The sequence below is a fragment of the Podarcis cretensis genome (assembly GCF_951804945.1).
Source record: "Podarcis cretensis genome assembly, chromosome: 6".
Lineage (NCBI taxonomy): Eukaryota > Metazoa > Chordata > Lepidosauria > Squamata > Lacertidae > Podarcis > Podarcis cretensis.
In genome coordinates, this window is record NC_137175.1 from 76730965 (window position 1) to 76747961 (window position 16997).

General features: G+C 42.8%; 1 protein-coding gene across 4 annotated transcripts in view; it reads left to right on the forward strand.

Annotated features, from left to right (window-relative positions):
• Positions 1 to 16997, forward strand: part of DPYD (dihydropyrimidine dehydrogenase) — a 538621-nt gene that overhangs the window by 433253 nt on the left and 88371 nt on the right. For all 4 annotated transcript variants that reach the window (XM_079981197.1, XM_079981195.1, XM_079981196.1 and 1 more), the window contains one exon: positions 16620 to 16762. In XM_079981197.1, coding sequence (XP_079837323.1) covers positions 16620 to 16762 — 143 coding nt within the window. The remainder of the gene's footprint in view (positions 1 to 16619; positions 16763 to 16997) is intronic.

Here is a 16997-nt window from a genome sequence, read left to right on the forward strand (position 1 = left end):
ATTATTATTATTATTATTATTATTATTATTATTATTATACCCTGCCCATCTGCTCCAGCCACTCTAGGCAGCTTCCAACATATGTAAAAACATATGTAAAAACACCCTATGCAAGGCTGACTTCAGATTTCTTCTAAAGGTTGTATTGTATAGTTGCAGGCCCCTTTGGCTTGGGGGTTGCGTATTCTAAGGATGGGATTTACGTACATAGAACATTTCCAGGACTTAAATGGAAGAGACCTCGACTGTGCCAGACCACACAACACACACACATTCTTTAGTGCGCATGAACCACACCTTCTTCTCTTTTGGGCCCTCCTAGTGTCAGCTAGCCCAGAATGCAGCAGCTACACTGGTAACAGAGACCAAGCAAAGAGATCATACCTTTCCTGTCTTCAAATAGCTCATCTGGCTCCCTATAAGCTTCTCAGCTGGGTTCAAAATATTCGTCTTAAGCTTTACAGTGGTGCCCCGCAAGACGAATGCCTCGCAAGACGAAAAACTCGCTAGACGAAAGGGTTTTCCATTTTTCGAGGCGCTTCGCAAGACGAATTTCCCTATGGGCTTGCTTCGCAAGACGAAAACGTCTTGCGAGTTTGCTTCCTTTTTCTTAAAGCCGTTAATACCCAGGGAATTCGCGCTCCACAAGACGAAAAAATCGCAAGACGAAGCAACTTGCGGAACGAATTAATTTCGTCTTGCGAGGCACCACTGTATAGCCCTCCATGACTTAGAACCCCAATACCTGTTGGACCACATTCTCATCCCACATCAGGCTGAGATTGTCATCTGAGGCCTTTTTCTGCATGCCCTCCTCTATCTCAAAGGATGTGGGTGGTGACACTGAAGAGAGAGCCCTTTTGGTGACAGCTCCTCACCTTTAGAAAGCCTTCCCCAGAGAAGGCCATGTGGTATCCTGGTTACTCTCATTCAGACATCAGGCAAAATGTTTGGTTTTTTTTTTTCTGTTTTCTGTTTTTCCAGGCTTTTAAGAGCCACCATTGTTAGTACAGTGGTGCCTTGGTTCTCAAACTTGATCCATTCTGGAAGTCTGTTTCAAACCAAAGCATTCTAAAACCAAGGCATGCTTTCCCAAAAAGTAATGCAAAATGGATTAATCCGTTCCAGACTTTTAAAAACAACCCCTAAAGCAGCAATTTAACATGAATTTCACTATCTAATGAGATCATTGATCCATAAAATGAAAGCAATAATCAATGTACTGTACTATAAAATAAATAAAACAGTATTGTAGATGATAAAAATGAAAATTTTTATTTTTTCTTACCTGTACTGATAGTCATTGTTCTTAATGGGGGGCTTTTATCCATTTCCACAGTCACACAATCAATACCCAGTAGCTGAACTGGGTTTCACACACTTACAAAAACTGATTAACCGAAAAACGCAAAATAAATGGCAAAAACAAAAGCACCAAACTTAATCTGTTCTGCTTGACTTCCGAAATGTTCAAAAACCAAGGCGCAGCTTCTGATTGGTGCAGGCGCCCTGGAAACAATAGCTGACAGCTGCATCATATGTTTGGCTCCCGAAAAAACGTTCGAAAACTGGAACACTTACTTCCGGGTTTTTGGCATTGAGGAACCAAGGCTTTTGAGAAGCAGGGTACCACTGTATTTTAAGCTGAGAACGGTTTTGAGTTTACTGTCTGCTTGAATGGATGGTTGCTGTTTTAGCTTGTCTCGTGATGGAATGAGTTGCTTTATTATCTATGTTTGTATTGCACTTCTGTTGTTTCTTAACTACCTTGCTAACCACCCGGGAAACAGACGTTTGTGTTGAAGGAGCAGGTTATAAATTACGTAAATAAAGTAAACCCTCGGGCCTAATACGTGAAGCATGCAAACAGGTGAAGACCAGATCAACGTGGGATTAGTAACGGGCTTCATACCTTGGCTGTTATCCCGAAGGAAGTATGGGATATCAGTGGAAGCAGAATGTTCAAGGCAGTTGAGAAGAATGTGTTCACTTGTAGCCTAGCGATGTTTGTAATGGGAGAGAGGTTGCACACTCATGACAATGGGGAAAGGGGGAATGGACAACACTCTATCCCCTCTAATGCCTCGAGTTATACTTCTTTCTTACCTTGTAGTACACATGTATGTTTTCAGATCTCGGTTTCTTTTATTTCAAGAGGTGCTCACCTGTATGGATGATATTTAAGGTGAGACCTCTCTGCATTTGTGCAAGGCATTGATTTTCCTGCATCTGTGTCCCCTGTGAGATGTGATTCTGTGTAATACCTCTCTCTTTTTTTGTTAAAACACTTTGATATTTTCCGATGAAAGGGGCATGTTACTTGCAAAGATTGGTTGGGTCTGATGCTAAATGTTTTCAGATCAAACAGGCATGTTCTTTGTGGGTGCATGGAACAGAGTTAATTCAACTCAGTTTTGATCAGCCAGCATTGCTCCAAAGAAGAAATCCGCTGAGCGCAGTTAGGCACACTTTTGTATGATTACCATCTTTCCCTTTCATGTAGGCTGGGGAACTCGCTGTGTACGAAAATTAAGGACCCTCCTCACCCTCTGAGATGCCCTTGTTAGATAACAATTAAAATGATCTGATACGGCAGCACGTTGGGATTCTCTTGCATCTCTTTGTGTTGCTTCTGAATAAATCAAGCACTGCTGCTAATCCTGTTTAACTTTCATCAATGCAAAAACTCTGAACCAAAATATGACCTGCAAAACCTGAAGCCAGCATACTGGGAGTATGTATATTAGGCTAATTAAACTAGCTGGGAAACCGCCTCCCTCTGAAAAAAAAAAAAGATACTATACTTACCAGTCTGTGTGAGTAATACACAGTCAGTCCGTGTGAGGCAGTAGCTTACTTACTGGGGCAATCCGATAAACCGTGGCATCCCCTCTAATTGACCAGCCAAGTAGTGATGGTAATATTTGAATAGCTGATACATGCAGGCTCCCTGCCTAATAGACCCAGAAGAGTGATCATGCCTGTCCTCCTTCCTGTGAGCATATACATCATGTATAACCAACTCATGTGTGCTCTATATTTTCAGCCCAAAGAACAGATAGATGGACAGATGGATGGATGACACTGTTATGGCAGGTGTATGCATATATATAGCCAATGACACATGGGGGAATGCACGGATGAGCCCCAGACTTTCTCCTTCACCCCATTACATTTAGAGCAGGGGTGCCTAGTGGGCACAGCAACTAACAGTCAACCCTTTGGGGGCTGCATATCAAAGTGGGCATGTCCATTTATTTATTTATTTATTTATTTATTTATTTATTTGCTTAAAAGGCGGTACATTTTAGGGTTCTGCAGGGCTCAAAAATCCTTTCTGGATTTTCAGCATCACAGCACAGGGCCCACAGGAGTGGCCAACACCTGACCAGCAACTGAGCAGGCACACAGGTTGCCTGGGGGTCTTCCCTCCTATAGTGAAATATTGAATTGTATTTCTATTTAAATTCTAGAAATTATTTCTGAATTTGTATGTCAATCACCATATGCACATTTAATGCAATTTTCCCCTCTTTCTCCATTGATGATGTAACTCTTCTCTTTTGGTCATCCTTAACTGCTACTCTAAGGGACGCAGGTGGCGCTGTGGGTTAAACCACAGAGCCGAGGACTTGCCTATCAGAAGGTTGGCGGTTTGAATCCCCGCAACAGGGTGAGCTCCCATTGTTCGGTCCCTGCTCCTGCCAACCTAGGAGTTCGAAAGCACATCAAAGTGCAAGTAGATAAATAGGTACCACTCCAGCGGGAAGGTAAACGGCGTTTCCGTGCACTGCTCTGGTTCGCCAGAAGCAGCTTAGTCCTGCTGGCCACATGACCCGGAAGCTGTACGCCGGCTCCCTCAGCCAATAAAGCAAGATGAGTGCCGCAACCCCAGAGTCAGGGGTCCCAATAAAGCGAGATGAGCGCCACAACCTAATGGTCAGGGGTCCCTTTACCCTTCAGCTTTAACTGCTACACTAGGCTCATTATGCTACAGTACAGCAAGGATTGCCAACATGGCACCAGTGGGCACACATGCAACCCCTGTGGCCTTCCATAGTACCTACAGGGGCCTCTCTCCACCCTGAAAATAGGGTAGTTGATAAAATAGTTTGCAGTGTGTGTGTGTGTGCTGCCCACACCATTTTTTTTTCTCCATATGGGCCCATTGGTCCCCAAAATGTTGATGACAAATACGTTTCTAGAAATCTGAATTACTCTTGAGTATAGTAATGGGTGGAAAAATTAAAGTTGTGCTGCATTGTTTGTGGTAGCCCACTTTAGGATCCAGGAAGCAGTAGGGTGTAACTCTGATTGAATTTACTCTGACGTACTTCTGAATAAACAGAGATGCAGGTTGCGCTGTGGGTTGAACCACAGAGCCTAGGGCTTGCCAATCAGAAGGTTGGTGGTTTGAATCCCCATGACGGGGTGAGCTCCCGTTGCTCGGTCCCTGCTCCTGCCAACCTAGCAGTTCGAAAGCATGCCAAAGTGCAAGTAGATGAATAGGCGGGAAGGTAAACGGCGTTTCTGTATGCTGCTCTGGTTCACCAGAAGTGGCTTAGTCATGCTGGCCACATGACCCGGAAGCTGTATGCCAGCTCCCTCAGCCAATAAAGCGAGATGAGCACCGCAACCCCAGAGTCGGTCACGACTGGAACTAATGGTCAGGGGTCCCTTTACCTTTCCTTTTAACTTCTGAGTAAAGACACAAAAGAAAGCAATAGTTCCAGAGCTCCATAATATTAGCTTCCTAAATACAGTTTCATACATAGTATGGACATGAATTGTTTGGCACACCCTGGCTCTCATTTATTTTATGTTCCTTGCCTTCCCTTGTTGATGTTTTTTAAAATAAAGCATTTAAGTCTTTCATTTAAAAAAATGCTGCAAATTAAAAAGCAATTAAATAAAAAAGAAGCGATGCATTAAAAACAGAAGCTTCATTGACTTCTGTGAATATTTTCATTTAAAAAAAACACTGTGGGGTTTCAGTTCAAAGCTATAGAAACAATAGCAGAAAGAAATGTTTGGAAATGGTTATGAAGACATAATTACAAAAAGTGTTCTTGTTGCACAAGCAGACTCCACATCTGTCATCTAGTGGTTTAATGCTTGTGGTAGTTATTAGCTGAATATTCCTGTTATTACCATTCTGCAAGCAAGCGCCTTTCTTGAAACTGATTGATGTTTAGGAATAAAAGATATCTATTATACGTTGCCAGCTCCTAAGGACCAATCTTATAAGCCAGAATGCCTTCACAGAAATGATGATACCTCATCTTTCTGGAACTAATCACCGCAGAAGAAAGTTAAAGGGTTGAAATCATGATATCTCCCTGTCTACCCTCCCTGAACAACTTTCATTGCATTGTATCCCCATTCTACTACCAAATGATGGTGGTATTTTATCTGTCAATGGTGACAGCGGTGGAACATGTCTTTATTCTGCTGGAGGTATAGACAAATAATTTGTAATATACTATATAAAGAGTTTATAATATATGAGGAGTTACTTTGGAAAATGAGCATCTATAGGATTTAAGGGCCATCTTATACCATGCCTCATGAATGTCCTACCTATTCCACACCCCGGCAAAGTGCTTGATATCTGATTTTTATTTTATGCTGAGACTGTTTTTATCTTGCTTTTCCATTGGTGGTGTGATTAAACATCTTTATGTTTTTGGTGCTGTGTTTTAACCTTGTGGTTTCCCACTCTCCTGGAAACCTTTAACTGAACAGCAGCATAAGGATTTGGGGAATGAATAATAAAATAAGAGTCCTGTGAGATCAGACCCAAGTCCAAGAGCCAACCAGATGACTCCAGAAATCAGTGGCTGTTTCTCCCCAGGAATACCCTCTCTGAATCTGGAGCTTCTATACAGACATCATAAGAAATAGCCAATGATAGTTCTGCTCCTCCACTGCCTAATTGCCTTTTCAAGTCACCCAAGCCTGCAGTCATCATAGCATTTTGTAGCGCTGAATTTTCCACATGCAAGTACATCTTCCATGAAGAAGTTGTTCCTTTTTGTCTGTCTTGAATCTCCTGCCACTCAGTTTTATTGGTTCAAACTGTACCAGCTCCAGTTTTATTTATTTGGGGAACGGGCAGCCTTTTGTGAGATACTCACAGAGGTAGAAAAAGAAGGGGTGGCATGCAAGGAATCTCTCCATGCTGATCATTTTCGGTGTTCTTGGCCAAATAGTACTCTTAGGACTGCAGAGTCTTCACTGGTTTTGACACAGTATTTGAAGGATCATCAGTTCCCACACGTTCTACCTGGACCCTGAGATCTTCATTTGAGGTCCCTCTTTGAGGCTGCCCACATGTGAGGTACAGTGAGTGGGTATGACTGAAAGGATCTTTATAGTGATGGCAGTTTGGCTATGGAATGTCTTCTTCTCCCCAGAGTGGTCCACCTAGTGCAGCCAGTAAATCAAAGGGTAACTGTATATAGCTAAGTTGACTTATTTGCTCAAGGATTTCAGCTTGTGCAGCAGAACTTCTCCTCTCTCTCCTCCCCCTCCTCTCCCTGAGGCAACATATTTGAGGGGTGTAAGGAGGGAGGAACCACTTGCACAAACTTCATTGGATAAAACCTACTCTGGGCGGCTTCCAGCAAAATATCAAAGCACACAAAAAACCCCTTAAACATTCAGAATTTACCTATACAGGGCTTCTAAAAGTCGTCTTCTAAAAGTCAGATAGATGTTTATTTCATTGGCATCTGATGGGAGGGGGTTCCACAGGGTGGGCGTCACTACCAAGAAGGCTCTCTGCCTGGTTCCCTATAACCTCACTTCTTGCAATGAGGGACCCTCCAGAAGGCGGTTTGCTATAGTTTATTTATTTAGATCCCCCCCCCCCGCTGCATCCCAGATCACTTGAATATTAGGGCTGGTAGGTGTAATCTACTCAAGCTTTAGTTGATTATTGGTGAGGCTCGATTTGAATCAGTGATGGAAAAGTTCAGGCAGCAACAGGGGAAAATGGGGAAGGCCTGTCCTAACAATGAGTGGTAGTGTTTGTTTATTATATTGTTAGCCACCTCATATACCCTTTTAATATTTCTACAAGGCACCTATATCGAGGCTCTGATTATATGCATATTTTATCTCCGTTTAATCAATGAATTAGTTAAAACGGCAATCAGTTAAAATCCTTTCTCATCAGTTGGCAGCCTTAATTAAAATACACTCATTTCATATTACTCTCCCAACATCCCCATGAGGAATGTTAAGCACCACAGTCGTCTGGCTTTCACAAGTCAATGAGACAAGTTATATGCTGAGCCCTCAGCGCACTGCTCCTGAATACAAAGGAGCATTTCTGCTCGTGTATCCTGAGGTAAAACACCGAGCATGCCGTGTGCTAATGTGTTTGAATTTATGTCTTCCAGAAGTTTCAAGATCACTCGGTTTACTAAGCCTTAGTTTTTTCAAATAAAATTAAGAGAAGCCCTGTGCTAAAAATCTTCTTTTAAAAAAATAATGTATGTACAATGCTAATCTTATACCTAAATCCTGGGTTGTATCCAGTTGTGACCCTTGTGTTGACAGAAGGAGAATTGATCCAATGGCGGCTTCCACCAGTGGAAGTGGGAGGGAAGCAATATCTGCCCCATCCCCACCTCACCACTTGTATGTCCAAAAGTTGTTTCAATGGACAGAGTGGGAGGTGGCATAAGTGGGAAATTGGTAGCTTCCAGTTGCAGTGGGGAAGCCCGCCAGCATGCTGCAGTAACAAACTACAGTGGTGCCTCGCAAGACGAAAAGAATCCGTTCCGCGATTCTCTTCGTCTAGCGGTTTTTTCGTCTTGCGAAGCAAGCCCATTGACGGCTTAGCGGATTAGTGCTATTAGCGGCTTAGCGGCTTTTAGCGGCTTTTAGCGACTTATACGCTTAGCGGATAAGCGGCTTAGCGGCTTAGAAAAAGGGGGGGAAAGGGGAAAAAACCCGCAGGAACTTGCAAGACATTTTCGTCTTGCGAAGCAAGCCCATAGGAAATTCGTTTTGCGAAGCACCTCCAAAACGGAAAACTCTTTCATCTAGCGAGTTTTCCGTCTTCCGAGGCATTTGTCTTGCAGGTCACCACTGTAGCTGATGATGGAGTATTTGCAGTATTTCAGTGGCTAGACGGAATGATTCCCTTTCCCCACAGGAAACCTTCCCCAGAGCCATTTACAGGGGGAGGATGGGGGAAAGAGTTTGGACTTGATATCCCACCTTTAACTCCCCTTAAGGAGTCTCAAAGCAGCTAACAAACTCCTTTCCCTTCCTTCCCCACAACAAACACTCTGTGAGGTGAGTGAGGCTGAGAGACTTCAGAGAAGTGTGACTAGCCCAAGTGTGACTAGCAGCTGCATGTGGAGGAGCAGGGAAGCGAACCCGGTTCACCGGATTATGAGTCCACCACTCTTAACCACTACACCACGCTAGCACAATTGTCCAGATAGAAGCCCTTGCACACCACCCCAAAGCTCTGAGTGCTTATGAGTATTTGGCAAACCACCTCACAGTGTAAGCTGAAAGTACAGGTAGCCAGTTCTTCATACTGATGTAGCAATTTTATTTTGTGGTATTATTATTATTATTATTATTAGGGATCACTCACTGGAACTCAGTTCCAGCATCTCTCAGGTGGGTGCTATTGCCATTCTAAGAGAAAGTGGGAGGAGTTCATGGTGAGTTCCAGCACCTCTTTTTCCAGAAAAAATATTTCTTCTTCTTTCTTCTTCTCCTTCTCCTCCTCCTCCTCCTCCTCCTCCTCCTCCTCCTCCTCCTCCTCCTCCTCCTTCTTCTTCTATGTGCCCTGCTCATCTGGCTGGGTTGCCCCAGGCACTTTGCAGATACTTATCTGCCTAATACAAATGAACACTTTGGGTGGTGAAAAAGTGCATATCATGGGTGGGATTTAACTAACACACCCTGTCAGTGGAAGTCTTGAACAAGGACATAATAGTAATAATAATTTTATTATTTGTAACCCCACCCATCTGACTGGGTGGCCCCAGCCACTCTGAGCAGCTTCCAACACATAGAAAAACATTTAAAAAATCACACATTATAAACTTCCCTATACAAGGCTGTCTTCAGATACAAAGTTGTATAGTTATTTATCTCCTTGACATCTGATGGGAGGGCATTCCACAAGGTGGGTGCCACTACCAAGATGGCCCTCTGTCTGGTTCCTTGAAACTTCATTTCTCGTGGTGAGGGTACCACCAGAGAACCCTCAGAGCTAGATCTCAATGTCTGGGTTGAATGATGTGTTTGGAGATGCTCCTTCAGGTTATAAATGACTGTAGGCTGTATCTATCACCCTAAAGAATAAATCTGATTACTGCTCTACAAATGGCAGAAGAACCACACTTCTTTGTATAGTTTCTTGATGTGACTCAAGAAAAATGATGATCAGATTTACCATCAACAGACACTTCTGAAAAAGAAAAGAAAATCATGTTGCTCCTATTGACTCTGAGGGGTTACCCCAGACTACAGGTGCCACTTAAAGTGGTTTAATAGTGATTTCCCAGGGGACTAAGAAGTTGTCGTTCTTTGAGGGGACGAACTTATCTCCACATCCTATCAGGTTACAATTTTCAGGGCAAGTGGAGGAATAGCCATGGCAGCTAAATTGATATAAAACCAATATGAGGTTGTAGTGTAGATCAGGACTGTGAGGCATCTTAAGTAATTCCCATGAAGATTCCAAAGACATTAGAGATTTTCATATTTTTATAGTTAATGCAGTATTTTGATTTTTTCCCTTAAATAAGAGATTAAGTGTGATGCTACAACACTGAATTTCTTTCTACAATGTAACTGTAGTTTCTTATATATATATATTCTACAAACTTGTATGTATACTGGGTTTCTTCTGCATTTAAATGCATTCATTGGCCATTTTGAAAGATGTGCTTGCTGCACTGTTTCATTAAGCTGCTGCGTTATCGGGTAATTGTTTAAACATAAAGCCATAGCACTATCAAAAGGAAAGGTGAACTAATGGCATTTGCAAATGTCAGGGATTATCTTAACACTTTTATTATAGTTTATAAAAAGAAGGTTCAGGGCATTCCATGGCAATTATTTCCACAGAAATTGGTTATTTAAATAAATTGCTAATTATCTGGATATGACAGTATTGAAAACCCTGCTAATGAGTTATGTGATAAGTGCAGCGTTTGAAGGCCACCTACAGGTGGAAGGGAGCAAAAACAATATTGAATTTGTTATCCCAAATAAGGAGGTGGATGCAGATGTCTTGTTTATTATATTTGCATCTGTCTGCGTCAAGTACTTCCCAAATGTCACGTTGCAAACTGCAAGTTTATGGAGTTTCTCTGCCAGGGAAGGTTAGACTTCTCCGTTTGCTTTATTTGCTTGTTTGCCCTAATCCTTGAAATGTCTAGTTTAATTAGTATTTACGCTAACATGTTTACAATAAGTGAATCGCAAATGTTTCCAGATTAATTCCCGTTCTGCCATTTTGAGTGCTGATATTTACTCTTAGGTGGTTGTTTGCTTAACAAAAACCACTTGTTGTCATATTCAGCAATTTTATTAACTGTAATAGTAGGAAACCAATAGTGTGCTGCATGCCCAACAGCACAGCTAGTTGGACGCAATCCTAAGCAAGCTTAGTTCGAAGGTGTTTCCACCAAAATCACATCTTAATAGTGGGTGCCTTCTCTCTAGGTAGGAGCTTGTTTATTTTGAGTAAGAACACATCAGGGATGCCTACTTGAATAAAGTAGTGATGTTTCCCAGTAGTGATGTTTTCCCAGCAGTGATGTATGGAAGTGAGAGCCGGACCATAAAGAAGGCTGATCACTGAAGAATTGATGCTTTTGAATTATGGTGTTGGAGGAGACTCTTGAGAGCCCCATGGACTGCATGAAGATCAAACCTATCCATTCTTAAGGAAATCAGCCCTGAATGCTCACTGGAAGGACAGATCCTGAAGCTGAGGCTCCAATACTTTGGCCACCTCATGAGAAGAGAAGACTCCCTGGAAAAGACCCTGATGTTGGGAAAGATGGAGAGCACAAGGAGAAGGGGACAACAGAGGACGAGATGGTTGGACAGTGTTCTCGAAGCTAGCAGCATGAGTTTGACCAATCTGCGGGAGGCAGTGGAAGACAGGAGTGCCTGGCATGCTCTGGTCCATGGGTTCACGAAGAGTCAGACACGACTAAATGACTAAAAAATAACAAAAACTTGAATAAAATATTGGGGAAGGGGCAGGTTAGCCCCGCCCTGCATAATCTATCACACACCATCTGGATGACTGTTCCCATCAACTTTGGGCATGCGGCCTCCTCAAATATTTTATTGCAGGGGCTGAAGGGATCTCATCACTTAGGAGCTGGCTCCTATGGAACACATCCCATCTAGGTACTGACTAAACCCACACATTAAAGTAAAATAATTAGATTATAGTACTATTAAAAGGCTGCTCACACTCCTGCCTCCAAAATGTTAACTTCTGAAAGCAGAGTAAATTAGGTTGGGTTAGACTCTTGGGAAAATGTGAGGAGGGCATTATAACTGTGAAGAACTGTGTTTTTTGCGTGTGTTTTGGTAGCCCTACATACCTCTCTATTGGAACCTGGACACAGGTGGTGTCATAAAGCTGACACCTTCGAATTAAAGCACATTGCAGCTGAAACTGTCTAAAGAGGTTATTGTAAGGCAAGAGTTTGGGCTTATCTACACTTCCACTTGTCACAAGCTGAGTGGTTTTTGCCTTTGCCCACGACTTGCCCCAGAAAACCCACTCTCCAGCACTAAATTGGAACAAATGGCAATCTGTAGAAAACCTCATTGTTGTTTGTTCCGATTCAGCACTAAACCACAGGTTTTCCAGGGGGGACACGGTAGGGAAAACAGAAGTGTGGCTGAGCCCTTCCTCATTGGCCTTTCCGTGGGCCATGTTAATGGGCAACATCTGTGGCAATGGGACTTATCAGGAGGTTAATTTTGCTGGGGAGGGGGGCCTAGGGCTTTTGCTCATCACTGCTCTACCCCCATATTGGTGTAGAACTCAGCTAAACTACCAGCGGATCCTTCTAATGTATGTAGAGACTAAGCAGTTTACACCTAGGTTTAAATGTAATCAGCACTAGGGCTGGGCGATATCCGCTTTTCAATATTGCGATATATCACCAGCTAAACATCACGATATATCGATATATCACAATGTCTGAAAGAACGATGGAGCTATGCAGAAGCATTGGCTGGCTTCACGGTGTTCCCCACACTGTGATTTTGGCATCGCACACAAGCATACAGTCATGATTTGCAATTTACTGCCAGGTCAAAAACTATGAAACTGATATCACGATATGGACTTCAAACTGGTTTGGGACGATATATCGATATATTGCCTGGTCCTAATAAACACCTTGAATTGTGCCTAGAAGACAATTGGGAGCTAATGCAGATGTCGAAATACTGGTATAATGTATAAAGAGCTCAGTGATAGAACATCAGCTCTGCATACAGAAGACCCCATGTTCAATCTTCAGGGAGAACGCGGCAAACCCCTCTGTCAAATCTTGGAGAGCCTCCACTAGTCCTGGTAGACAATGGGATCATCCACATTTTTGCTTGTCTCGTGCCTAGAGAGCCTAGAAAGTATAGGTCCAAGCAGTTTTGCCCTTGTCCCACCACAGTCACCTGGAAAACCCGCTGTTTAGCGATAAATCAGAGCAAACGTCAATCCTGAAAATACCCAATTGATATTTGCTCTGATTCAGCAGTAAAGATTGAGTTTTTTCAGGGAAAAGCAACAGGGCAAGGGATGAGCCCAGTACTGAGCTAGAATCACAGTCTGGCTCAGCATAAGGCACTTTCTCCATGGCTATACATGCAGTGCTATTTTTTTTGGAAAAAGAGGTGTCGGACCTCACCATGAACACCTCCCTCATTCTCTTGGAATGGCAATGGCACCCACCTGAGAGATGCCGGAACTGAGTTCCAGTGAGTTCTGGCTGAAAAAAAAGCCCTGTATATATGTAAAACACAACATGTACTAATACATGTCACTTGTTTTTTTCCCTTTAATAACAGCACAGTATCCAAAATTACCCTCAGTTCGCTAAAAATAAATTGTATGTTTAATATTATGTTAGCTTCTTAGTTTATTCTTAGTTCATGTTTAATACAGTGCTGAGTGAATCTTAAATTTAATTTTGCAAGGAAGATCCATGCTGTAATTACTGTAACATAAATAAATTAAAGCTAAATTTTGCTTTGCTGTATGCAGTGCGCTACTGAGAATTATGATCCAATTTCATTTTTATGCCAGGAACACGGTACGATAGATATTGCAGGAAGGGTCTGCCCCCAACCTTGCGGTGTATCTTTTGTTTCTGTTGATAGGACAAAAGATCCAGGCGGGCTTTTGAACTAACAGTGAAGGAAAAAGACAAGCCGTGTGTGTGTGTGTGTGTGTGTGTGTGTGTAAGTGTAAGAGTTATTTGTCAGGGTAATTATCGTTCTATCAGTGAAAGGCATCACCCAGACACGCCACAACCAACAGTGAATTGGATCCAGACAGACAGAGCAATTAAACCACACCCTTACACCAAATTTTGGGAGGGTTGGGTTGAGCAGAGGCAAGCCACCAGCCACTGTGCATGTGTGTGGGAGGCCTGTTGATGACACCCCCTCCAGCAGAAAACCCCCAAAATGTGTGTTCTGAGGGCAGGAAGGGGTGTGTATATGCTGGCCCGGGATATTACTGCTGTTAGAAGATAACATCAGGCCTGATATGGGCCCGATCCCTGGCACAGGGATCAGGCCAAATCACCCCGCCCTTCCACTCTGGGTGCAGTGTTGTCCTTGCCAAGCCCTGTGGCATGGGGTGAGGGTTAGCATTGCAGCTTAGAGTTGATCCAAAGAAATCAAGGGGACAAGTGGGTCATTAGTCACTTAAGTCTGATGGATTTCAGTGAGTATACACTAAGCATGATTAACAATATTATATGTTAACAATATCCACTGTAGATGGTGATCTGTGCTGGTCCAATATTCACCATTAATGGCCCAGGAGTGCTTGAGTTTTAAGCATATGCCAAATGCACCATATGAAATATGCCAAAAGCACCAAATATGAAAAACAACTGTGAACCAATTTTAAAACACAAATTATTAAACACCTACAACCTCCCCGCACCCAATAGCACATAATGTGGCATTCGTAGTCAATACACGAAAGACTAGGTTTTGCAGTGCTGAGAGAGCGCATGCCACCAGTATGACTTTAGGAAGACTCTTTGTGTTCCTCCCAGTCTCCTTAAGATTGATTTTGCTAAGCTAACTGCAAATATCAAGCCATCCATTAATGACCAATGGGAGTTCTTTGCCCTCTCGCTTTTCCCTCTGTGATCTTCTGTTTTGCTATGATCTTTACTTACGCTCTTTTAGGTCTTCTTACAGAAATCCCCACCTCTGCTCAAACATACACATCCGCACACCTTTCACCACCTTTGCAGTTTGGAGTCAGGGGCCTAATTAAACTTCATATCTTTCCCCCTCGTTGCCTTCAATCACTATTCTGCCTGTCTGAAGGATAATTTCGCTGCACCTTCCTACCTATGCAAAGGGGGGTGGGGGGGTGGAATCAGCAATTCTTTGTCGCTGATGGTTCTCTGTCCCTTGAAGACATGTGTTGTTAATGGGGTTCCTGAGGGGCTGGCTTGAATATTGGTTCTGGAGCAGTTGTTGATGGGGGGTGCAGGTTCATCATTGAGAATGGAGGAAATGCCAGCGTAGGTGAATAATGAAGAGGAATCTGTGCTGAAGCAGCTGAAGGTGGCACAACCCTAGAGGATAATTCGTATGCTGAATCAGGAGCAGATGTCAATACAGACAGCTTGTCTGAGTATTTGGATGCTGATTCAGTAGCAACTAGGATTGATGGGAGAGGCTTGTCAGACACCCTGTTTGTAAAGACCACAGTGTCGACTGTAAAAATGGTGGGCTGATAGAAGGAGGTGACATTTTGCTGGAGGCAATAAGCACAGAAGAAACACCTTTCGAAAATTGACAACGCAACAGATTTTTCTGTGTTCCATTGAAAAACCATATCAGAAAACAGATACCTGCTTTTTAAAAATAATAATAATAAAGAAATGAAAAATGGTAGTGCAATATTCCCTAAATACTTTAGACACCTTAGTGGGGCGTTGCTTACTCACTATGCACGGTGAAGCTGGCAGCCCACAAACTTGTTGGCTGAAAGATCCTCTGCCAAGTGGCCATTGTGTTTTCTACTGTACTGTATATGTATCTACTGTGACTGAATATTGGCGATTCACAAAAGGAATCGAGGAGGAGTGTGTGGAAGCAACTGCAGGATATATCCATCAGGATGCACAAAACTTTCTGATGACCATGGATTGCACTTGTCTCACGCCATTTTCCAGTTTGCGGCAAGATTAGTGCAACAAGTGTGCCCCATAAAGCATTTGCATTATTATGCCAGTTCCCTTAAAATGTAAACTACTCTTGCTGTCTTGTGTGCAGTGTTCATGCAGAGCCAGACATAGCACAAGGTCAAGAAAGGTGACGCCCATTGTGCTGCAGTAGCTGCAGCTTCAGGCTAGGGTTGGGTGCAAATCCCCATTCAACCTTACTGGGTGACTTTCCCCATGTTGCTTGGCCTTTTCATGCATAACTCTCAATTATGGTGAGCATGAATCCACTTCGGGTTCCTCCACCAAAGAGATCAGAAGCTTTCCTTTCTGTTTTTAAATTGACCAGAATTCCTCATTATGTCTGAGCTCAAGACCCCCAAATAAACTATAGTTAGTTCAAACAGATTTCTGAAAAACTCAAAAGGAAGTTGACCTTCATGGTTCTTTGCTAAGCCTTGTCCCACTCCTTGATATTGACAAGAACATGTTGGGGTTTGTTTTTTTATTGGTTGCACTTAAAAAATGAACAATTCTTTCATAGTATATGCATTATTATACACACGTGTTTATACATATAAGTGATATACTATAAACTTAGAGAGGTTTCTGGTTCAGTGACATAGACATCTTTCTAAATAAATAGATAAATGTAATATATGCACTGCTTAGAGAGTTTATGATTAAGTGGTCCATAAATGCTTCTGATTAAAATAAGGATTATGGTTAATAATAATAAATATAGAGATGAAGACAGACTTTCGTAGGGCTGCATGTGCCACTCCTGGCCACTCCAACCTCGACCTTCCCATACCGAGATTGTGTGTCCACTGTGCCCTCCACAGTCTTATCAACACCAGAACAGGGCTGTGGATCCTCAGACACACACAGGATTTTCTCTAGCAACTCATCCAAATTTCTGGAATTTTCCAGAAAGAAAACAACAACCACCCTGTGGAAGTCCAGGGAAAACTATGCTGAGGAGGAGAGTTGATTGGTTGGTTGGTGGGTGGGTGGGTGTGGCTGGACAAATAACAGATGAAGAGGTGGTTCCAAGCATGGAAAAGTGGCAGGATAGGAAATGAAGCCTGCGACGGGTTGGAGAGAAGAGTAAAGGGGGGAGTTGAGAGTCCGAGACCCTCCTTGCCTGCTGCCTCACTAATGTATACTCACTCTTTCTCTATACAGGAAATGCCATAAGACCCATTGCTCTTCGAGCAGTTTCTGCAATAGCTCGTGCTCTTCCGGGGTTTCCAGTCCTGGCAACAGGAGGCATTGACTCAGCTGAGAGTGGCTTGCAATTTCTTCAGAGCGGTGCTTCTGTTTTGCAGGTACTGCTTTTATTCTGATAGCTTAAAAAACAACAACCAGTAATATGTTTTACAATAAAACAACAACTGAGATTTGGCCTTAAAGTGGGAGGAGGGACGTGCCCATGGTAAGTCCAAATATATCCTTTTTACCCTTATCTCCTTTTTCTGGGAATTGTTATGACAATTAATGTGTGAATGCCAGCAGAGCCAATGGAATGTTGGGAGTTATAGTCTAGCAAGATCCGCAGGGGCA